This window comes from Triturus cristatus, chromosome 3_1 (genome assembly GCF_964204655.1).
Source record: "Triturus cristatus chromosome 3_1, aTriCri1.1, whole genome shotgun sequence".
Taxonomy (NCBI): domain Eukaryota; kingdom Metazoa; phylum Chordata; class Amphibia; order Caudata; family Salamandridae; genus Triturus; species Triturus cristatus.
The window spans coordinates 848,076,777-848,099,554 of NC_140583.1; the positions used below are offsets into that span (position 1 = coordinate 848,076,777).

Consider the following 22,778-nt stretch of genomic DNA (forward strand, 5'->3'; position numbering starts at 1 on the left):
CAGTAAAATTATCACCTTTTAATTTACAGTGTCCATTTGTCAAAGTACCTTTTGAACACTGTACAGCAAAACAGCTGGAAGGGTAGCAAAAGATTGTTTACTGGAACATGGTTTATGTAAGAAATTCAAATGAATGAAGGCGTGGGGCAGTCAATTGCAGTGTGCAGAAACATACAACTTTGTTGTTTTCCAAGCTGTTCCAGTCCTGAGGAGAGTTCTGTGGTGAACACTAGTGCCAACTGCTGTGCCCCTTCAGGGTCTGGCCAGCCCGTGTCCCCAGCTGTCGTGCCGAAGAACAGGTGCCGGACTACAATAGTCCGGCGCTTTCATCCCATCCGCTGTGACCGGAAGCGCCGGAGCCTTCTCTTCTGACGGGGCACTGGCTTTCTGGGATCTCACACGTCCCTTGCGGAGCGGAGGCGAGCAGAGGCCCCAGGACTTCAGCACAAATGTCGCGACTACCATTTCTCCTCGCCTTCTTCTTGTGTTACGCAGGTAAAAGTGCGTTGTTTTGAGATGCTGGTTATTACACTGGTTTGGGCTAAAGTATTCCTCCTAAAATAGAATAGCGAGAAACGGAAATTACGTTTTACATTTTTATCTCCGTGTGTGGCCTTTCATAGGCGTTCATGTATCTTTAACTGTTTCTAAACTTCATCTGGCCATATTGCAAAGTGAAAATCAGTTCATATTAAAATAAATCGTAACTTACATCCTAAAAATAAGTTCATTACAGTGCTGGGGCATCTACCTTGATGGACAGCAGCAGGTGTCCTGCTACATGAATCTGTTATTTATAGTGTGTGCTGTATATCTATGTAAAAGACTGAGGCGTGATTATCAATAGTAAAGAGCAGTACACCGAAAAACATATTTTGGACAAGCATGTTGGGCAACGGAGAATCGTTTTATCTTTTCCAAATGTATTCACCGTGGTTGCGAAATCCAATGTGACTTTGGAAACTGACCAGGGGGCTCAACTCAGAGATTGAAATATTACACCACATACCACAGCCCTGAACTTCCGTCCTTCACAAGTGGGGGATGCTTGGGACTCTGTTAGACTGTAATAGGAGTCTCTTGAGATGAGAGACAACGCAAGTTAAACGACTGAGTGCGCGGAGCTGGGCTCATTCAGCAAAATATTGTATTTAGCAAAAATACAACTAATTTTCGAGTATTACTGCAGGGGTAAAGTAAACACTTACAGCCAATATTGTTGTCAGCATTTAACATTCGAGTTCGACCCGCTCAATTGGGATTGGACAGCTGTATGGATGGCTAGATTTATAGACCCAAAGCTAGTTTCAAAGAAGGTGGCACTGATTAAAAAGAAGGTGAACGCGAGAAGAGGGGCTGCAAGGGAAAAGGATTCCAGGGGATCTGCGAGTGGAGAGGTGCTTGGGTGTGGTGATTTGCTTTATGAAGAGAAGTCTCCTCATTTGCTTGCTTTAGAGGAGCAGAAAGGTTTATTTCAAGTGTGGACTGCGGTCTTTTTCCAGATTCCCTTGGCCTAGCAGGAGAAGGCCTCCTGCTTGTTTTTTTCTTCTTGCATTGATTTTCCGTCTTGCAGTGCTGTGGCTCCAGGAGCTGCAGGTGCCACTGGAGAGTTTGATCTTGAAGACCACCTAACGAGGGGCTTCTGTAAGCTGTTCTTTGTACACTAGACAGCATGTCGTGAAGGTGGCGGGGCTGGTCAAGGAGAGCTGGTGGAGCTCTCTGAGAGTGGAAGTGTTCCTGTCACACTTCCAGATTCACATCATCAGCCGGGCTGCTTCAAGATGATGCTATTCAGAGGGGCGATGTCGGATCCCAGTAATTCTTTTGACCCCCTGCAATTGTTAACAGTGGTTGGCACTCTCTTCTGGGGTGTTAACCAAAGTTAATGGTCTGCTCCTCATTTATAGGTGCAAGGCGAAAACAAGGGTATGTATAGACTGAAAAGAAAATGCATTTTTATAGCACACGGAGGTACACATGGTCTAAAAAAGATGTGTTTCCGTACTGTGGACAAGTATTCTTGGTAAGGACAGTAACCCTCACCCACCCTTAGGTGGCATGCTTCATCATTGGGCCCTCCTCACACCAGGAGCAAAGGTATCAGATGTGGGCTACAACTCGCATGGTCAGGAGGCGCTCCTGAGGTGTTTTGTGTTAAAGAGGGCCCTAGGAGAGATGATGGCATGGGCGAGGAGTGCAGGTTGTGTGATTAAGGGATTAAAACTACCTGTATCAGAATTTTATAAGGTGCCCCCAAGAGAAAGATTAAAAAATAAGAGGTGAGTGAAACTTCAGCCCCTTGAGACAGGGGTCAACATGCTTCTGTCTGGGTCCTGACCTTACAAAGACATTATAGGTATTCTTCAGGACCATAATTATGTATTGTCACTCTGCAGAATATTGACGATGAAGTATATAAAGGTGTAATTAGATATATGCTGACAGTGACCCATAGAAATTGTAGGAGGATTTTACCGGCGTCACCAAAAACAATAGTACTAAGGCACATAATTAAAAAAGCAAGTTTCCAAATAGTCATGCACACTCGTGCATTTGAAATAGGGAACAGTGCATTAGTGTAGAGTGCAGTGGCATACCGTGGAGTGGCGTAAAGTGTAGTGGGGGAGAGTGGAGTGGCACAGAGTCGAATAGCATAGAGGTGAGTGACGTCGAGTGTACTTGCGTACAGTGGAATAGTGTACATTGGAGTGGGGTAGAGTGAAGTAACGTACAGTGCAGTGGAGTACAGTGGAATACCAAATAGTGGAGTTTTGTAGAGTGTAGTGGCATTGAGTAGATTGGCGTACAGTAGAAAAGTGTACAGTGGAGTGGCGTATATTGGAGTGTGGTACAATGTAATAGCATACAGTGAAATAGCGTAGAGCGCAGTGGCATAGAGTAGAGTGGGGTACATTGGAGTGAGGTATATCATAGTGGCATACAGTAGTGTCAAGTGGAGTGACATAGAGTGGAATAGATTATAGTGGAATGGCATAAAGTGGAGTGGTGCAAAGTGGAATAGCGTATAGTGGAGTGGCGTCCAGTGGAGCGGCGTATAGTGGAATAGTGTATAGTGGAGTGGCGTACAGTGGCTGAACAGATTTACATGAAATTTGGCAGGATTACACATTATGGATCACAGATGATCGTTTTGGGTACTACAGGTAAGTAGGGTAAGTCTTTTTTAAGTTATAAAGCATTTTAACTACATGATATCTGTTGTCGCAGTATTTCATGGCACCGCTGTACATAGCAATGACAAGCCATTAGGTGATTGGATAATGACTGCATTTACAAATATTATAGTTCAGCCATGTTGTATTTATGTACAGTTTAGCTGTCTACTGCATTTCGCCTTCAGATAAAAAGTCGGGTCTCATTTATGAGGTTCTGTTGTAGGGCAGCAAAGCAGGCCTTCCTGCTAAGCTGCCCTACGGCATAAGAAAAGGGTATGAATGCGCCATATCTATCAGATACGATGCATTCCTGTCCTTTTCCCCTGCGCGCAATGGGCTCCCGTGCACCAACGCAGGCACAATTGCACCATGGTGCAAGGGTGCCTGCATTGCAGGGATGATTATTTTTGTGCAAGAAGTGAAGCCTTCTGGCACAAAAACAATCACAAGGGTTTTTTTCCACTTTCTATGTGTGCTGCAGAATAGAAAAAGGAAAAAAAGGAGAAATAAAGATATTTCTCCTCGTTGTGCCTCCCTTACGCCTCCCGTGAGGAGGCGTAAGTTTGTGGTGCTGCCTCAGAGTTTTGATTTCTCATACTTCTAGGGCAGTGTCAAAAAGCCATGGATGTTGCTGAGAACACCCCCAGCAACACCCATTGCACGCCCCTTTAACACAGAAAACTGCGTTAAAAGGTGACGATCTATACGAGGCAGCACTAAGCCAAAATGTGTGGCTTAGTGGTGACTCGTAAATATGGAGCAGGCTTCTGCACGACGGAATGTCACAAAAAGTGACGTTCAGGCGCGCAAGGGGCCTCGTAAATGAGGCTCTTGATTTGCGATTTTTTCCTACCTATTAGCACATCAGTAAAGTGGTAATAGGTAGGGAAACATATTGATATGTTTCTGTGTATTTTGTTTTTTAAAAGCGAAGTAACGCAGTATTATCTCGAGAGGACAGCAGCACCAAAAAAGTATATATTTTTTTTAATTGAAAAAACACTGTAATACATTATGAGCCACATTTACAAAATTCTACAATAGCAATTCCTGATGTAAGAAAACATACATCTTTGAAATAGCGATTCCTTGTGGGTCGCAAATGACCTACCTCATGTATGTTAATGAGGTAGGTCACAGTGTGCTACCCATCAGGAATCAAAACCATCACAGCAATGGTGACTTGCTGGAATTAGCAACCTAACCATGTCTGTGATTGCTTTTTAATAAAGCAATCTTTAAAAAAAAATGTAGTCTGTTTTCCTTAAAGGAAAATGGGATGCGTTTAAAAAGAAATAAAATTAAACTTTGAAGTTTCTTTTTTTTTTAGTAGGCAGTGGTCCGTGAGACCACTGACTGCTCTTAAACAAGCATTAGAAATGCTATAGGTGTCAATTTTTTTTTTAGCTTTTTGAGTTAGAGCTATTGGCATAGCTCAACAGCTACCGGACAGAAAGTGCCACTTTGCAGGTGCCGAACAGAGCATTGCTCCGTGAAATGGCATGAAAGCCTAAAACGATGTTGATAGCCTACAAAATAAAAAGGCAGATCAGGATGACCAGGAGGAACCGCAGACGTATTGGGATGGCCAACACAAGCAACAATGAGTGAAATCTCCTGGGCGTGACCCAAGCATGCAAAGGCGGGAGAATCAGACCCAGTGCACCAATAAAAACCCCGTATTTCTAAATGGCACAACAACAAACAAATGGCAGTTCATGGGCATGCCAAAAGCCGATAGAGGAGATAACAACAGGTCTTGCAGACAGCTGCCTAGGCTTGACCTAAAAATAAATTTTTTCCACTCTCTTTGGAACCCCCTTCCTAATTGCGAATGGGTTACTACCCCCTTCAAGGAGTCAGTAAAATATGAATGTTTTGCGACCGTAATGCGGTCGCAAAACATTCATAGATCCCATTAAGATCTGGTATTTGGAAGGGATGCTCTAAACACGCCCCTTTCAAAAAACTAAATCACCAACACTAATTGTGATTCTGTAACTTGTCACAAAATCGTAATTCGTACATGTGTAAAGCATTTTTGCAGTCGGAAATGGCTGACCACACAAAGGGTTTATACATTTGGCCCTAAAGTTCACAGATATCGTGTACTACAGTAAATTTTCTATTTTTGACATATTTAAATATGCACAAAAAGTCTACAGGGTAGGATGGTAATACCTACAAATTACCACACTACTTAAAAAATGTGCAGTTCTCCCTAGACTGCTATAAAATAAAATATACAGAAAATTATAATTAAAGTTCTCTACCTATTACCACTTAAATATAGAGGTGATAGGTAGTGAACAACAATAAAACCTAATACTTACCTATATCCAACTCCCTATCCCAGAACTCAGCAAAAGACCTTTAGGTAGAAAGCACCAAAACTGTGATAAAAACGATATAGCTGCCTTTTACCTTTGGTAAGCACAGCCATTAGCCAATTACATACTGAATTCTCACTCTCATGTACAGCGGTATACCGTGCACTTACCGCACAGTATATAATTACGTTTTTTTAAACTTATACATTTAATACTACTTACACTATTCACACATACTACCAGAAATGACCATTTACATCTCATAATGTATATTCCAGCCATATTACATCTACATCCATTCACACACATTCATGCTACATCCGTTTCAATTTACACACTTTTACACTGTACGTCACTCCACTATGTCACTCCAGTATATGCCACTACACTCTACGCTAATGCACTGTACACCACTCCGATCTACTCTATGCCACTCCACACCACTGTTCTATATGCCATTATACTGTACACCGCTCCATTTTATGGCACTCCAGTCTGCACCACTCTGCTGTACTCCCCTCCACTGTGCGCTATTCCATTGTATGCAACTCCACTCCACTTTACGCTATTCTACTGTATGCCACTCCACTGTACGCCACTGCAATATACGCCACTCCACGACAATCCAGTGTACGTTATTAAACCGTACAACACTACATTCTACGCCACTCCACTATACGGCACTCCACTCTATGCCACTCCACTCTATGCTACTACAGTCTACTCTATTACACTGCACTCTATGCCACTCTAGTCTCCACACTTAAGTAGGATATGTATAGAAAGAAGAAATAAAGTTTCCTAACTATAACTTGTCCTTAACCTTTGTTTTTCCATTGAAAATACATATATATATATATATGTATTTATGTTCAAATATATACTTAAAATATACTTACCTTTAATGATGTGATTGTATTGAGGCGTCGAGGCAGATAATCCTTTTAGTTAAGCGTATATACTGTGTGTGTGAGTGGGAGATGCTTTATCTTGCTATAACCCATGTGGGCAGTATGTCTGCATATGGGAAGGGTAAGAGACATTTCATGGTCTATATAGAAAGCTTTTTCTTTCACTATGTATATGGACTTGAAGTGGTGATTATTCACTCTTCATCAAATTGGCACTTGGTTGCAATATCCTCGCGATTCTTCATTTTTCCTTTGCTTGAGCTGATTGATGTATGGCAGTGGGGCTGCTAAAGCAGCATGCCTTTTACCATGATATCGGCCATTTTATGGTATAATGCACGCCTGTAGCCTTGAGGTGTTTCCAGGCTCTTTAGTCACTTGTAGCAGGGAGGGCACAGAAGTGAAGCTGTTTGATTGCTTTGTGTCTGACTGTGTGGAGCTCAGTAATGGAGTGCACGGCTTAGTGCTCAGCAATGCTAATGATGTTGTGTTATATCCTATTTATAAAGTGCTTATTACACTCTAAGGCCACTTACATTTTCTGGCAACCAGTTGTAACCATGATGGTATGTAAACAGAAACACTTCACTATTGTGTAATGACATTTGAATTTGTAGCATGCCATGCATTACAGCAAGGTGCTTCAGTGAGGGAGGTTTACAGGGAGAATGGTATGGTATATAAATAGGTGTTATTATGTTACTGTTTATTCTCTGTCTTGCTGTTCCATGCCTCTGTACCATTTCTTCATTGCCCTGCTCTTTGTGTCACACAGCTAGAAAATGTACACTTTCTCGATCTATGAAATACATATAAAACAATTAAATATATACAATACCATTAAATACCAAAGTGCCAGCACTTCCATGTAGGTTAAAAATGCTACATGCATAAACCTATTTATTTATTCCTTGATTTCTAAACTAGTTTAGGACATACTGTCTGCCTGCATAATCCATTATCGAACCAAGTCATTAGAAGACAAAAGGGATGTGATCTTATTTCCCGCCAAGGATGCCATGTCGCTTATGCGGTTACTGATACAGCTGCCTACCTTTTTAATAACAAGAACAAATAATCTCGGAACTAGTACATACCCTTGACATACATCTAGATTAACGTGAAAGGACTCGGTTAATTCCCCATTGGGGCCTCAGAAATAGTTGAAAAAATCCATATTATCTCCACCACCTTCTGATACAAAGAAATGATACTGTTAGGTTCATACACCTCCTAAAAGTAAGTCTCTAAAATTGGCTAAAGCTTAACATACAACTTGGGAAATAACATCAGCCCATTTTAGCCTCTTTTGTTGTTCGCTACATGGGTTCTAACAGGTTTATCATTTATTTGAACATCCTCGAATCCTGAAGGACAGGTCATAGTTTTCAGTGATAAAATGAGTGGGCTGTGATCACTCCCTTCCCTGGATCCACTATTGTCATTTATGAGATCAGATTGTTTTATAAATATATAATCAATGCAAGTTCTTCAGCTTCCAGAAACAAACAGTGGTTTAGGCGGGTAATTTGGCTTTCTGTGGTTCTCAGACCATGAAGAATGGTCAACAAATCCACCTGCCGAGCATCTCTCGTAGTGTGGTGTATAAGGGGGTACTTGGTTTGAAGGATACTATAGTTGAAATCCTCTTCCTCAGTAACATTTGGTAAACAGTGTGCCGGTTCAAAGATGATGTTAAAGTACATGCTGGTAGAGGAGGATTTGAGGTCTATCGTAATAGCAATAGAGAAACTAATAATTCATGTTCGGGTAAGGGCCAGTTGGCTCTATTTGAGATAAGACCCCAATTGTAAACAATAAATTATGTCAAATTATGGCCAGAGAGAAATCACAAATCCACTTTCTGCAAATTTCCTGAGTGTGCTAAGGTAGATTTTACAGTACAGATCAGTGTCACAGTCACCCAAATTCTCAGACTCACAGAGGCTCTACCTTTCCGTGACACTATTGCTGGTAGCCTCAAGTTCTGAATCTCTGTAAAAAAAACAGGTTCTACTTGCTAGGTTTCTTGAAAAATACTAAGTGCTGCCTCGATATGTACTCACATTATGCATGGTCCAGCAGTTATCAGAGCATGTCTGTGATGTTCCAGGACAGTATATTTAACCCATTCTTTCAGTAACTGACCTTTACCCCTGGCCTACATGAGATCCCACCATCTACTCAATCAGTCGATAAAATGCGTGCTCCGGTGATAAGGCTATTACATGTCGGCTTCAAAACGTCCAACGGCCTATTAATAACAGTGCAAAGAGTGCATAGGTCTTCCTATTTATACGAATTGTTTCCCTGAATATTCCTATTTTAGATATTTTGTGGCCAATTCACAAAGGCATGAAGAGTACATGTAATAGTATTCCAGTTGTACTTTTTTCATACTCTTCCAGGCCTTTGTGAACCAGCCCTATACATCAAATTCCTTATTCATAACAGTGCAAAGAGTGCTCAGTCCTTTTCATTTGTACTGACTGTATATGACTATTCCCCAAATATACCCATTTTATTCTAATTTAGAATTTTTGGGGCCAATTCACAGAGGTCTATAAGAGTACGTAAAGAAGTACTTTAGGAGTACTCTTAAAATACTCTTACATGTCTTTGTGAATAGGCCTCTATGTGCGTACTCCGTAAGAAGCCAATGTAACCGTTCATAACCAATTCAAACAGCATTGAAAATTGTGTTTCCCTAGTCCAGTTTTGTAACTTTGAACATGGTGGTAAGATAGATGGTAGGACTAGAGGACTGGCTATCACGTATGTTGCTGAGGCAGCCTGTGTAACTGTCTGAACTGCTTCTTGAAGGATTCAATGCACAGTAGTTATGATAAATCAAGACTGCTGTAGGTGTAAGCGCTAGATTCCACCTTCTTCGAGTGCCCTTGTACATTTTTGTGCTTATTTGGTCCAAAGGTACATCCCATCGTTCCCTATAATTTTTGCTGAATTGTGCTCCAGGCGTATGCAAAGTATTTCATAAACTTTAATGGTGTAACCTTTACTGAGGACTTAGCTGATTTACATAGAAACTTCACTGCAGATTTCTGAACATTTACTTTGTAGCACAAAACGAACAGAAGAGCGGTTGATGTCAAGCAATGCTTTGGATTTCTTCCACTGCCATGCACACTCGTTGTACCCCCTTTATCTTCGCGATTCACGTTATTTGTGGGTATTTTGAAAATAGGGACAAAATCAGAGATAGTGGGTAGCTACTTTGTAACCCCAGTTAAGTAGCACCTGACTCACCAGCTGGTCATGGGGTCTCATTTTTGATCACCAATGCAATCCCATACTTTTCCAAGAAATCTCTCATTTTATGTGTTTTTGGTATTTGCTTTTACTGTATTCAGTCCATATTACAAATAGAATTTGAGAATATTTTTTTAATTACATTTTCATAATTTAATACATAGTTCCCTCAAATAGATTATAAATGTTCATTTGATGAGCACATATTCAACACATTTTATTTTGTCAATATCCTCAGGAGCGTCATGAACCTTTTGATCTGAGTACAATATGACTCAATGGCAGGTACTCACATTGCACTCATGTTATATTCTTGCAAAAGTTTAACCTTAAGTTGCTTCTGGGTTACCCTAATAAAAATTTCACCCATTTTTGTTTTCAGGATGGGCTATGGTCCACTATAAGTGAAGGCAGGATAACTGCTTCTCTTGCCTGGTCAGGTTTTCCTAAAAAGGAAGCTAAAGCGGACAAAGCATTGTATCTTTTGCTATTTTACTTATTGAATAGCTATTTTACTCTTTAATTTGACAAAGCAGGTGATGCTTATCTTTGTTACTTCTGAATAGGCAAAGTGCGGTCCATGTCCAGGGTCAAAGCATTGGTATACCTTTTGGGAGACCTGCTGCCTTTTCCAAAGATTTGCCTTGATTCCTTTTGATAATCCAAGCTAAAGAATAGGCCAATGTAGAGAGGATCAGACTGGGACAGGAAACAGGCCATGCCCCCCGAAAAAGTTACCCCCATTAGCAAATCAGATAGAAAGTGATCCACAGTCACAAATCAGGCAGTTTTGAGCTTGGAGCTTGTAAAGACATCCTGTTCAGGTGTCTTGCAAGGTCTTGTGCTTTCTACAGGCAATGTTTGTGATAATATCAGCATCAGAACACCTTTCAGAGGCCCACGGGGCAAGCAGGAGCTACTGGGCGCAACTGTGAATGTTGTGGCCTTTTACTCCTGACATCCTTTGGCCCGAGCTCCTATAGGTTCTTAGTAACTGGGCCAACTACCACCCCTTCAGCACTTGACTCTCAGTGATAACGTGGGTCGAGCAGTCCAAGACTCTTCAGAGGGAGGTAAGTGCACGATATCTTGGGGCTCATAACTCAAAATACTTCCCCCAGTGACCACAGTAAGATGATTGTCTAATCCAATACTCATCTTTAGTGTAAAAAGCTGTATTTATTACACACGCTAAATACAGCACACTAAATAATCCACATAGAAGTGTCTCAAGGCTAGTGCTCTGGTGCTTGTCAGGGCTGTGTTCACACCTGCGAACCATCTCTCTCTATCTCTCCCCTCCTTCTCTACGATATATTCTACATCTGTGATCCTAGGAGGTGACCCATAGTGCTGCATGCAGTAGCAATGTACATGAAAGTCTTTCTTAGGCCTTGAAAGTTTCACAGCTCTTTGGGTGGTAATCTACCGAGCTACAACAATTCTCACATGGTTGTACAGCCCTGTTTTCACCTTGCCTCAACTGCGGTCTTCAGAAGACTCCAGGAGCTGAGGTAATTCTCTCCCTGGTGCTCCGCACTGAGTAACTCGCACTGCGCCTTTCCTGCAGTCAGCGGGATCAGTATCTTAGGGCTGGGCGGTCGCCGATGGCGATGGCTTCTTGTTGCTGCAGTCTTTCTTCTTTGTGGTTACAGCCTATAAGTTGGTGAAGCAGCAGCATCTTGGCAGGCGGCTTCTAGACTGGTTCCCCAGCTGCTCCTCTGGTCATGGAGACTGCTCCGACAAGGCGATGGCCCCAACAGTCTTCATGGCCCTCTCCTGGCATACAGGGGTCACATATTTGGGCAACAGTCCCAATCAGGTCAGATCCTTGGGGCAGCAGCCCCAACAGTTTGAATGGCCTTCAAGGGTCACAGAAATGGGCGACAGCCCACAGTTTCAGTTGCACGGGTGACAACCAATATTCTCAGCTGCAAGGGCGACAGCTCAGACAAGCCCAGTGGCCCTCTTCCTGGCTCATGGTGGTCATGGTCACAGGTCACCACCTCAACTATGTTAGTGCTACCAGGCAGCAGCCCGTAACTTCACGGAAGACCTGCCTGGGGTTGCTGACTACCACAAGAGAGCGATGCCTCTCTCGCAGCCCCTGTCCTGAATGGACTGGGCACCTCAACCGTTAGTAGCCAGAATCCACTCGTCAGGATTCCTGCTGGGCCTCACTCCCTCCAGGCTCGCTCCTCCTTCTCACAGGGCACACTTGTCTTGGCAGGCAGGCAGAAGGCTGGTGCTTAAGGCACAGGACAAGTTGTTGCACAAACTACGACTTAAGGGTAATTCTACAAGGGTTGCTTTCCCACCCACAGTTGACACAGTTGAACTTGGTCCAATGCACCAGCGCTGAATGTGGATGATGGAATATTGTAGCTCCGCAGAACCCCACCCAATACATAACTGAAGTAGAGTTGTTGCTCTTGGGTTACTAACATACAATCCGTGCAACATAATCGGGGGCACCGTGGTAACAGAAACAAACCTATTTCGTTGTTCTCAATATCATACACTCACACTGCATTAAGAATATTAGATAAAAGCAGTTATTACAATAAGGTGATTTTGTTTCTCAGCACATCTAAAATAAGTACACAGGATATCATAAAAATAGCAAGAAGGCACGTTGTGAAGAATGAGAATAAAATGAACATTTCTAACATAATTAAAATGTCATCTAAAACACCCTATAACCTACTTCTATGTGCTATGCTTAGGGAGCTTGGAGAGTAAAGAAACTTTCAGTCTAGAGTTTCTCAGAGAGAATTGATGCACTGCATACCTTGTTTGACAGCAAGAGCTGTCATTATCAGCAAAGACGTGAAGACAATGTTTCCTTAAAAGGGCAAACACGCGCAGTGGCAACAGCCTTCCTCCGGGACGGGACTTTATCAGCATCAGACGAGATGTAGCATCTTCAAAATGAGCTAGCAGTAGATGAAACCATTTTCTGGCAGACTCTAGTGAGATAATTTAAGCAAGGACCTCTCCTTATATACTAAATCTTATCAGAGATTGGAATTTCTGCAAGATGTTTACGAATGTCTGGCATAAATTATGTGTGCCAAGGTGTACGTCTCAGACATTTCCTTATGAACTTACAAGGTGAAAGGACATCAATTCAGACTACACTATTGTGGCTATATGTCTGTACCTGTTCTTAGTTGACCTTGACATGGTGATAAGTAGACACAGACTGTTGTCGCATCAGGTTTTATATCTATGTCATTAGAGCTAATGACTTGACACTTTCTCGGTTCTTAGAATGATAAGGCCAGACAACATCTGTGACAGTGGCAAACATGACAATGATAGTGCCTAAAAATTGGAATATGGCAACATCTGTTACCTAAGATTGTGTCAGGGCTCATCCAAAATGGAGTGGAACCTAATGGGCTTTATGTCAAAGTATTCTTGGCTCCTGGGTCATGGCCCCTCACCAAGATGGCAGAATGGCAGACCTTGGTCCCCAGTCCTGGTTTCAGCAGCAAGAAGTCTTGGTGATCGTCACTGTCCTGACTAGACGGTGCTGTTCAACAATGTATGGGGAACATGATCCCACCTTTATAGTCCAATTCCAGACACATGTGATTAAGTGTCTTGCTTTTGTAATTCGTATTTAGGGTATTAGCTCCTTTGAAGTGCTTTCTCCTCTGCACTGCCCTTTGTCAAAGCGACAGTTTGACACAGCAGGAGTGGCTCCAGTTGAGTGACCCACAACACAGGCCAAGAGAGTAACTGGGGATCACACCTGACTGTCAGCCTCCACTGAAACTTGCCCCAAGGGTCTAATCCTCCCTCACTATCAGATTCCCTGGTACATTTTGACCTTATCAGTCTCATCATTTCCCTGACATAGAGCCCAGGCATTACTGACCAGTAACACTTCCTGAAATCAAAGGGCCCCATGATATTTACATAGGAGGCTCTGCACGTCTCCCTTCAGTGTGTGTGTCCCACCCCAGCCATCAGGAACGTTAGCAATACACATTTTCTCTCGGTGATTTGCAATCCTTACCTCTCCAGCCTGTGTAGGCCCTGTGGTTTCAAAATGAAACCTAAAGGTATCATCCACAGCCCCACACAGAGCAAGCCAGTACACACATGGTAGTATCATGTTATATGATTAATATGTTAATATGTTATGTTAATAGATTTATAGAGCACATCGCTGCCCCAGCAATGGTACTGTCCTAGCACACACACACACAATTTTTCAATTTATTTATTTATTATGTTTTGGCACTCCGAAGAGGGCCACACAAACAAAATACACAAAATACATATACATATTCCATCATAAGAAGAAAAAGGTAAACAATTACAACACTCTCTATTACAAAGGACATACTACGACACAGTCCTCCTTATTTCATCAATAAATATCTAAAAAACCTTTAAAAAAGTTAAAAATATTGAAGCAGAACATTTCATTGGGAGGAGTATATAAAGCCTTTAAAAAAGAATTCGCATCAAGAATTCCCAATTGCAAACAAATTGATCTTAGCCACTTTAAACGAAGTGAACGCAATGCAGGACAAATAAACAATACATGAGTACAATCCTGTGCAGACATATTACAAAAATTACATAGGGGGGAAGACCCATACCATTTAGCCAAGAGAGAATTAAGCGGCAATAGATCTTGCCTCAAAAGAAACCAAAATCTCCGAATACCGTGTGATAAATTCCAAAATACATAAGGTTGAGCAAGCTTCCTTGAATATGTGTTAAACAAAAGGACGCTTCGCTTCTTAGCTGTCATGGATTCTTTATCCCGCATGAAGCAAAGAGTCCAGGAGGCCTGTTTCAAAAGAGATTTTAGTTGGGAAGGAGAAATAGTAAAAATAGAACTCTCATCTAATTCAGGAAGTGCCACAGCCTTTCTGAAATTCTTAACAATTTGAGAGTGCTCTTTAAAACTTCCCAATAATTCTCTCTTGAGAAGGGATCTCAGAGTCCCCATTTCTCCTCTAGCGAGGCTGGCGACCCAACGTATTAATGCAGACAGGCCCTGTACCCAACTGCTACGCAGACAAAATTCAAGTCTAAGGGCAGCTGTAGAGCAAGCAGAATTCAGAGTGGTTAAAGACCTTAATAATTTTCCTTCAATCATATGAAGGAAGCCCCAGTGTTTTAAATCAACCAATTCTATTCCATATAGGAGGGTTGAAGGGATTTTTGCCTTATAAACCTCTAGTAAGAAAGCAAAGTGTCTTATCCCTGTGGCGGAATAAAGAGCACTCAAGCTTTTGCCTTGAGACAGGGCTTTACGAGAATTGTTATCAATGTGCTGCCTCTCACTCAGGTTTGCAGAAACAATTCTTCCTAAAAAGGTATATGATTTAACCACTTCCAATTTCTGCCTACCTACTGACCAGCCATAATTCTCAGATTTAGATTTTTTCCTCCCTGTAATGCACATAATTTTACTTTTTGAGGCATTTATCCTCAAGAAGTTGGACTCAGCAAAATCATGTAAAGCCTGCAGAGGATTAGCTAAACCTTTAGGGGTTAGATCTAAGATTAAAATATCGTCAGCATATAAAAGGCAGGCTATAGGATAACCCCCCACTACCAGGGCTATGCCGACACAAGATGCAAGCGAAGTTGGAAGATCAGCAATATACAGGGAGAACAGCAGAGGAGCCAGAAGACAACCTTGTTTTAAACCATTAGTGGAGGGAATAGCCCGCGAGAGGCCCCTTTCTCCACCCTGTAACACTCGACACCAAGTGTCCGAATGTAGAGATCGTACTAGGTCTAATAGAAGAGAGGGCATACCTAATATAGCTAACTTTCTCCACAGCAAAGGACGATCCACTTTGTCAAATGCTGTGGAGAAATCAATAAAAGCCGCATAGACTCCTCCGCCCCGAACTCTTACATATTTATCCAGGATAACCTGCAGGGCTGTAAGGTTATCCAAAGTACTATGCCCTTTGCGGAAGCCCGTTTGTTCAAGAGGTAAAATCTGGTTCGCCTCAACCCAATCAGTAATTAGAGCTAGAAGGCATTTGGAAAAAACTTTTCCAATAGCATCAAGAAGGGCTATCTGACGATAGTTCATTGGGTTATTCCTATCGCCCTTCTTGAACAGGGGAACCAAAATGCTCCCCTTCCAAGAGGATGGCACAATCTTACTGGAAAAGAAGGCTCTAAATAAAGGAAAAAGAATCTTACTCCATAAAACAGGGTCTAACTTTAATATCGAAATGGGAAGTTCATCGGGCCCCATAGCTCCAGAGGAACGCATATCCTTAATGGTCATTTCAATGGTTTTCTCTGAAGGAGCTTCAATAGGAAGCTCAGCATCTCTAGGAGCTCCTAAGGAGCACTCACATTCAAATGTTACGCCATTCCCAGCATAAAGGGCGGAGATAAACGACACCCATAACGATTCAGCAATAGGAATAGGATGAGGGCTAACTCTAACTCCACAACCCTCTCCAATGAGAGACCAAAATTTTCTAACATTGCCATGGACAACCGCCTCCCGTAAACTTATCCAAAGAGAATCCTCTTTTTCCTTTTTAAGTTTCTTCTTGATGCGACTTCTCCTTCTTTTTAACAAATATATTTTGTTTTTTAATTCAGTAGATCTACACAGAAATTGTTCCCGCACTAACTTGTTTATTGCCTTATTTAAGGGGATCAAGGAACTGGGAACGAAGCTCCTTTTTTCAGAAAAGGTGGATCTATTAGCAACACGAATAACCTCCTTCATAAAATTCTCGAAATGAGTCAGTTCAGAACCCTGCCAATCATTCAATTCTAGGATAGTTTTTCCTAAAATACACTTCAGGCCCTTCCTGGCTTTAAGATTCCAAAAACATCTTCCAGTATTCTTATGAAAATTAACTATATCGCTATTAAGATACCATGAGTCAGAATTTGGAAAAAATAAAGACAAATTTATAGTAATCACCTTGTGATCACTAAATAATGTCGGTAAGACTACCAAATCTTTTACTGAAGAAAAGATATCATAGTCAATGATTACATAATCCAAGATTGACTGGCTGAAGGGAGATCTATGAGTATAATTAGCAGGAAAATCAGAAGGGAGCCTACCATTCACTATTACCCCCTCAGTTGCAGAAAGTTCTTCCAATAACAACTTCCCTCTTTTATTAGTTTTAATTTTATTAGGGAAGAGAATCTGAGGGATAAGGTAGGCTTCTTCTTTACATTTATTTCTAAATAACTCTAAACTAGTGTTGGAAACCTTACAATTAAAATCACAAACTAACAGCACATGGGGAGGTGTGTCTAGCTCCTTAAGCTGTTTAATGAATGAAAAGACTTGCTTCAATAAAATATTAAAACATTCATCTGGGGGAATATATACATTTATTATTACTAATGAAGTATTGGTACCCCTACTTGTTAGCGAGCAGAGGGTCACTGCCTGACAGAGGTTCTTTGGGTCAACATAATGTGTAAAATTCCATTTCAATCTATTTGACAAGAGGCACGCAAGCCCACCTTTTGCATGCCCTTTCTTTGATGGTAATGCCCTTGCCTCGAGGACAAAATAATCTTTCCCTGCACATAATCTACTAGGACACCAGGTCTCTTGGAGGCAAATAATGCTAGCTTTCATAGAGAATAAATACTGTAGTTTCTCGGGATTATTGTGTATCCCGGCAGCATTCCAAGAGATAACTTTTAAACTGTTGCTAAAGATGTTGAAAAAGCTTAGGATTGTCTAAAGTTTTAGTAGACAAAACCCCAGGCAACCAATTCCACTGAAAATTATCTTTGTTTGGGGGAATATTCTGGGTAAGCGAAACTGGCTTTACCTGAGTCACCCGACGTGTATTTTTCGAGACAGAAATCTTTAATTCATCATATACGGTAGAGAGAGTATCTTGACCATTGCCCTGCTGAGAGAGTCTATTAAGAGGGAAACAATTTCTCCCAAAGGGGAGAACAGGTAAAACATCAATTCCCCTACACTGAAAACTCTCCGCCTGTTGCAAAATAAGATTTAGTATAAGTTTAGAATAGAACTTTACCCTAACAAAAGGAGCGGATGCTGTTCCTAATATAGAAACTAAATCAATATCATTAGATTGAATTAATTTTAGGCTCTCAATATCCTTAAAATATTTGAGTAGCCATGCTCTATTTAGGTGTAAGTCCGAATCAAATAAGGGTAGAAAATCTACTGTAAATGTGTCTACAAAGACTAGGAATTTTTGAGGGCAAATGCTGGGGCCGTACCTCTCCAACATCCGGAGCAGGAAAAGCGGGGGCAGAAGGATCAAGGGCTACAGACCACAAGGGAACCAGCCCAGGCAGTTCTACCTCGGGCAGAGGAGTTGCCCATCTCCCTACATCCGGTGGGGGACCATTCCCAGGGCAATCAGAAATGATTTCTGTGCCCGGGACTGAGGGCTTTAAGATATCAGAAGAATGGGAAACCACCTCCTTGCCCACCGATTCACCAGCTATTTGGACCTTAAAGTCTAAAACCTGAGAATCCTCAAAAATGATTTGTTTCTGTTTTTTCTTTCTGAATCTACGAATTGGTTTCCTCTTTTTTCCTAAATTCTTTCTTTGTTTTCTAATTTTTCCCTTTTCAACCCCCCCTAATCCCTTAGATTCAGGTATAAAAATTGGAAATAGTTCTTTTTCAGCTTTTAAAGCAGCAACCTCAACGCTTTCTTCTTCAATTTCAAGGTCGCAAAGCTTTGCGCAATTAGATACGGGTAAAATGGGAGCTGCAAGGGGCTTATTTTAGGGGTACCCACGAGTTTATTTTGAACTGAGTTTTCATTTTCATTTAAGAGCACACTACCCAACTCATGCCCCTGAAGGCTTACTTTAGGAACTACATCAAGAACCTTTTCCGGGGCTTTTAACAATAAAGCTTTTAATATCTGGGTAACTGATTCCAGAATGCAATCGGAACTTCCCACAAATTTACTCAATAACTGTAGGATGGATGCCACCAAATGTTCCAATGCAATCAAGGATTCAGAAATCGGTTTTTCCACTTTATCATAACCGAGCAAACCCTTATGACCAGTGTCAGATAAATTAAGCAGTGGACTCATGGAAAAATTAGACTGAGAAAAAATATCTGGCGATTTTAGGGAAGGGGTACTACTAAAAAGAAAGAGACCAGAGGAAGAAACACCAGTCGGGGGTTTAATCACTTCAGGTAAATTCAAAGGACCGTCAGCTAAGTATCGACCACAAAGCTCCAGGTCAATACTTGACAGCTGAGAATCTCCCTTACTGTCCGTCATTAATTGTGGACCTCTAATGGGATCAGTAGGTGGAAGCTCTGTAGAGATGATGGGCACATTGGTTTGCTGCCCAATCTTGGGATAAAAAGAAACGTCCCCATTATTTCCTGATCTATCAGATGGCAATGGGAAGGGATCTTCGGAAGGCGGGATATCTGATTGATCTTTTTTCCCCCTACTAGAAACCGTCTTCTCCCAAAATTGAGGCAGCAGGGATTGACCCTTTAGTAGCGAGTTACTGGAAGATCTGTTACTAGGGGAAATGGGTTTTGACAACATACAAACCCTATCCCCTAATACTCTCCCCGAACGTAGTTTTTTGGCCGACATCTTTATACAACAAAGTACTATAGCCCCAAATGAATACAATAAATATATGTTAAATAACAGAAGATGAAATATTTGAAGGAGAGTAACAAAGAATTCCTGATTAAAAGGAGAATGTGCACACCATAAATATATAATGCAAGTAATGAATAAATTTTAAAACATCAACGATAAATGAATAGGCCCAGTCCAGTCTCCTCGAGCCTCTGAGGGCCACAGAGGGCCCGCCCTTTGCCCGGGCTTAGCTCGGCACCGCCCGCGCGCGGTCCCGCGATGCGGGGGGCGCTGGTATTTTTGAAGCGCCTTCTGGCGCGAAACGCTGGGTGTCCGCCTCCGCCTCCGGAAGGCACAGCAAAGGAGGCTGGGAAATGTAGTTCGGGTGCGTCTCCACGCACAGCAGACAGGACAGACCAGCCCCCTGAAAGCGCTGCAGGTAAAGGACACTCTGCCGACAGGAACGATTGAATAGGCGAGCTGAGAAACCCGCTCTGCCGGGGGCGCTGGTATTTTTGAAGCGCCTTCTGGCGCGAAACGCTGGGTGTCCGCCTCCGCCTCCGGAAGGCACAGCAAAGGAGGCTGGGAAATGTAGTTCGGGTGCGTCTCCACGCACAGCAGACAGGACAGACCAGCCCCCTGAAAGCGTTGCAGGTAAAGGACACTCTGCCGACAGGAACGATTGAATAGGCGAGCTGAGAAACCCGCTCTGCCGGGGGCGCTGGTATTTTTGAAGCGCCTTGTGGCGCGAAACGCTGGGTGTCCGCCTCCGCCTCCGGAAGGCACAGCAAAGGAGGCTGGGAAATGTAGTTCGGGTGCGTCTCCACGCACAGCAGACAGGACAGACCAGCCCCCTGAAAGCGCTGCAGGTAAAGGACACTCTGCCGACAGGAACGATTGAATAGGCGAGCTGAGAAACCCGCTCTGCCGGGGGCGCTGGTATTTTTGAAGCGCCTTCTGGCGCGAAACGCTGGGTGTCCGCCTCCGCCTCCGGAAGGCACAGCAAAGGAGGCTGGGAAATGTAGTTCGGGGGCGTCTCCACGCACAGCAGACAGGACAGACCAGCCCCCTGAAAGCGCTGCAGGTAAAGGACACTCTGCCGACAGGAACGATTGAATAGGCGAGCTGAGAAAACCCACACACACACACACATGCATGCACGCGCACCCACACATACACACACTGCACTATCTACTGCGTTGCTGTATGCAACCCATGCAGATCAACGGTGAGTTAAGTGGAAACAGCCATGGAACTTTACAAAAGGGCCAGTAGGACCCACTCCGATGACTCAGGTAAAAAGGCCTGCGCACATTACTGATTCTACTGAATACAAAAACAGGCATGCTGCCACTACTGTGCTCGTGTCACTTACCTTAAGGTAAAGGCAGTAGCCCCTACCTTCACAAGGGTAGCACTTGGTGCATCCCTCCCTGCCTAAACACTATGCATTACCATGAGAGAGGCTTAGGTCATGGCACACATGCCATGATCCTTGTTCACCCATGACCACAAATTAGCACCGGGTATCAAGATATCATTGCAGCTGAAGCACTCAGGGAAGGGGTTTACATTTGTCACCACGCAGGGGACTTTCCCATCCCAACAATGAGGGAAATCAACAATTAAAAATCGTCCCACCAAACCATAAAACAGGCCCACAAACTGCCAAACGCCAGCTCACAGACTGATCTGTTAGTCCAGCTCTCTGGCACAGCTAGGTCATCCTATACGTCAGTGCAACACTGCATGCAGAGATAGAAGTATGTGAACATTTATGCCACCTGGTTCTTTTTTATTTTCCAGGATTCACTCTGTTTTCAAAGAACTTGACAATTTGAATGCTCTGAGAGTGTGTTATGGTTGTTTGACATTGCCCGACAGGTGAATCAATAGTTCAGGAGCAGAGACTTTATTCACTATAGCTCTGAGGGTTAAAGGCTTACAGGCCCGAGTACAATCTCAGCCACCATGACTGGGATCTTTACTCCTAACAAATATTCATAGCGGCATGCATGTAACTTGGTTATGTGTTTAGCTCACTGATGGTATGCATGGAGACCTAGTCAATATGACTGGTATCCTGTTATCTCTATCACACTGTCCATTTCATGTCCCTGTGGAAGATACTGGGGTTGTGCCTCAGAGGCTCCATAGACGCATCATTCATATCTTGTTTCTGATTGTGATGTGCATTCAGCCCAGACCTGAGCTAGAACAAGAAAGAATGACCTATATTGGATCTGCCGCTTGACAGATCTCCATACAGATCTGATGATGACTACTTGGGCTGTGTTGTCCAACCCACTTCCTTTGATCATCTCTGTCTCCCAGCCTCTATTTGCCCATAGCTGCTGTAACCTATGCGCAGTGATACACTGGTACATAATAAAATTATACCATTGACCATGGACTGAAATCAAAGCCATAGTAAAAGAACTAAGACCAGAGTGTTTTGGAAACAGTTGGGATCTCCAGAACCTGCCTTGGGTAATATTGTCAATAGAGGCCATGTTATTTAATTTATTGCGTCATGCTGCATGAGTGATGTGGAGCTGTCTGAAGTTGCTTTTTGGCCAAAAAAGGTTGAATAACCTTCTATTTTTGTTTTTTGTTTTTCCTTGTTTCAACCGCTCAATATTGCCAATATGGAAGTAAAAATTGTAAATTTTAAAATATATAATTCTTGCTGGACTTTGAGTTTATTGTGCATTGTCACTGTGCTAGACTGTGTTCCAGGCATAATCCTGCCATGCTTAACCTTTAATTGCACAAATTAGCTTTCATTGAACAATCAAATGTGCAAGGCAAGCACCTTGGAATTGGAGTGCAAATATAATCTTAGGCCCTGGGTCATCAGTGATGAATTAGCAGTCACTGCCCTGTAACCACTTGATGTCCCAAACTCCACCCAAGTACAACATCTGAGACCCTACTATAGATTCGGACGTTTCCAGGTAAAGAGGCAAGATTTGTCTCCCTTGTTTACAAAACTCTGTATTCCCCTCTTAGAGACATTGACTTGCATTTTTCAGTTGTAATCACTGCAAATGGTATTCTAACAGAATAATACTTTTGGCCACATCAGTTTCAAAGCTCCCCTTGCTCTTACTAACTCCATAAATGGTATTAACCTGATTCTAAGAAATTCCTTCCCTTACTTTAAAAATGCAACTAAATAGTCAGCACAGTCAAAATCATTTTCTCAGATTAGCTGCCAGAGCTGCCCAGGAACTTCACATAAATCTTTTATAGTTATTGGAAATTATATTGATGTAAACAGTTAGCATAACAACTTCAAATGGATCTAATGTGTGCTGCTCATCTTCATTTATTCTGTCTGAACTCTTCGACCAGGGGAAGGTACCTGACGTCTCTGCCATGATGGGAGCAGGATTGTCTGGGGAACTTGTGATTTGTCATGCTGGACACTGCCGCACCACTTTGTCGTTTTTTTGGCCTGGGGGGGGTGGGTCGGGTAGTTTTGTAAATTAAGTGTTA

At 42.5% G+C, this 22,778-nt stretch overlaps 1 protein-coding gene across 1 annotated transcript in view; it reads left to right on the plus strand.

Moving 5' to 3' along the window:
- The first annotated feature begins 339 nt into the window (after window positions 1-339).
- Window positions 340-22,778, plus strand: part of CHRNA1 (cholinergic receptor nicotinic alpha 1 subunit) — a 116,824-nt gene continuing 94,385 nt past the window's right edge. Inside the window, exon 1 of the mRNA XM_085645251.1 lies at window positions 340-495. Within this exon, the coding sequence (XP_085501377.1) occupies window positions 450-495 (46 nt within the window). The 5' untranslated portion in view covers window positions 340-449. The remainder of the gene's footprint in view (window positions 496-22,778) is intronic.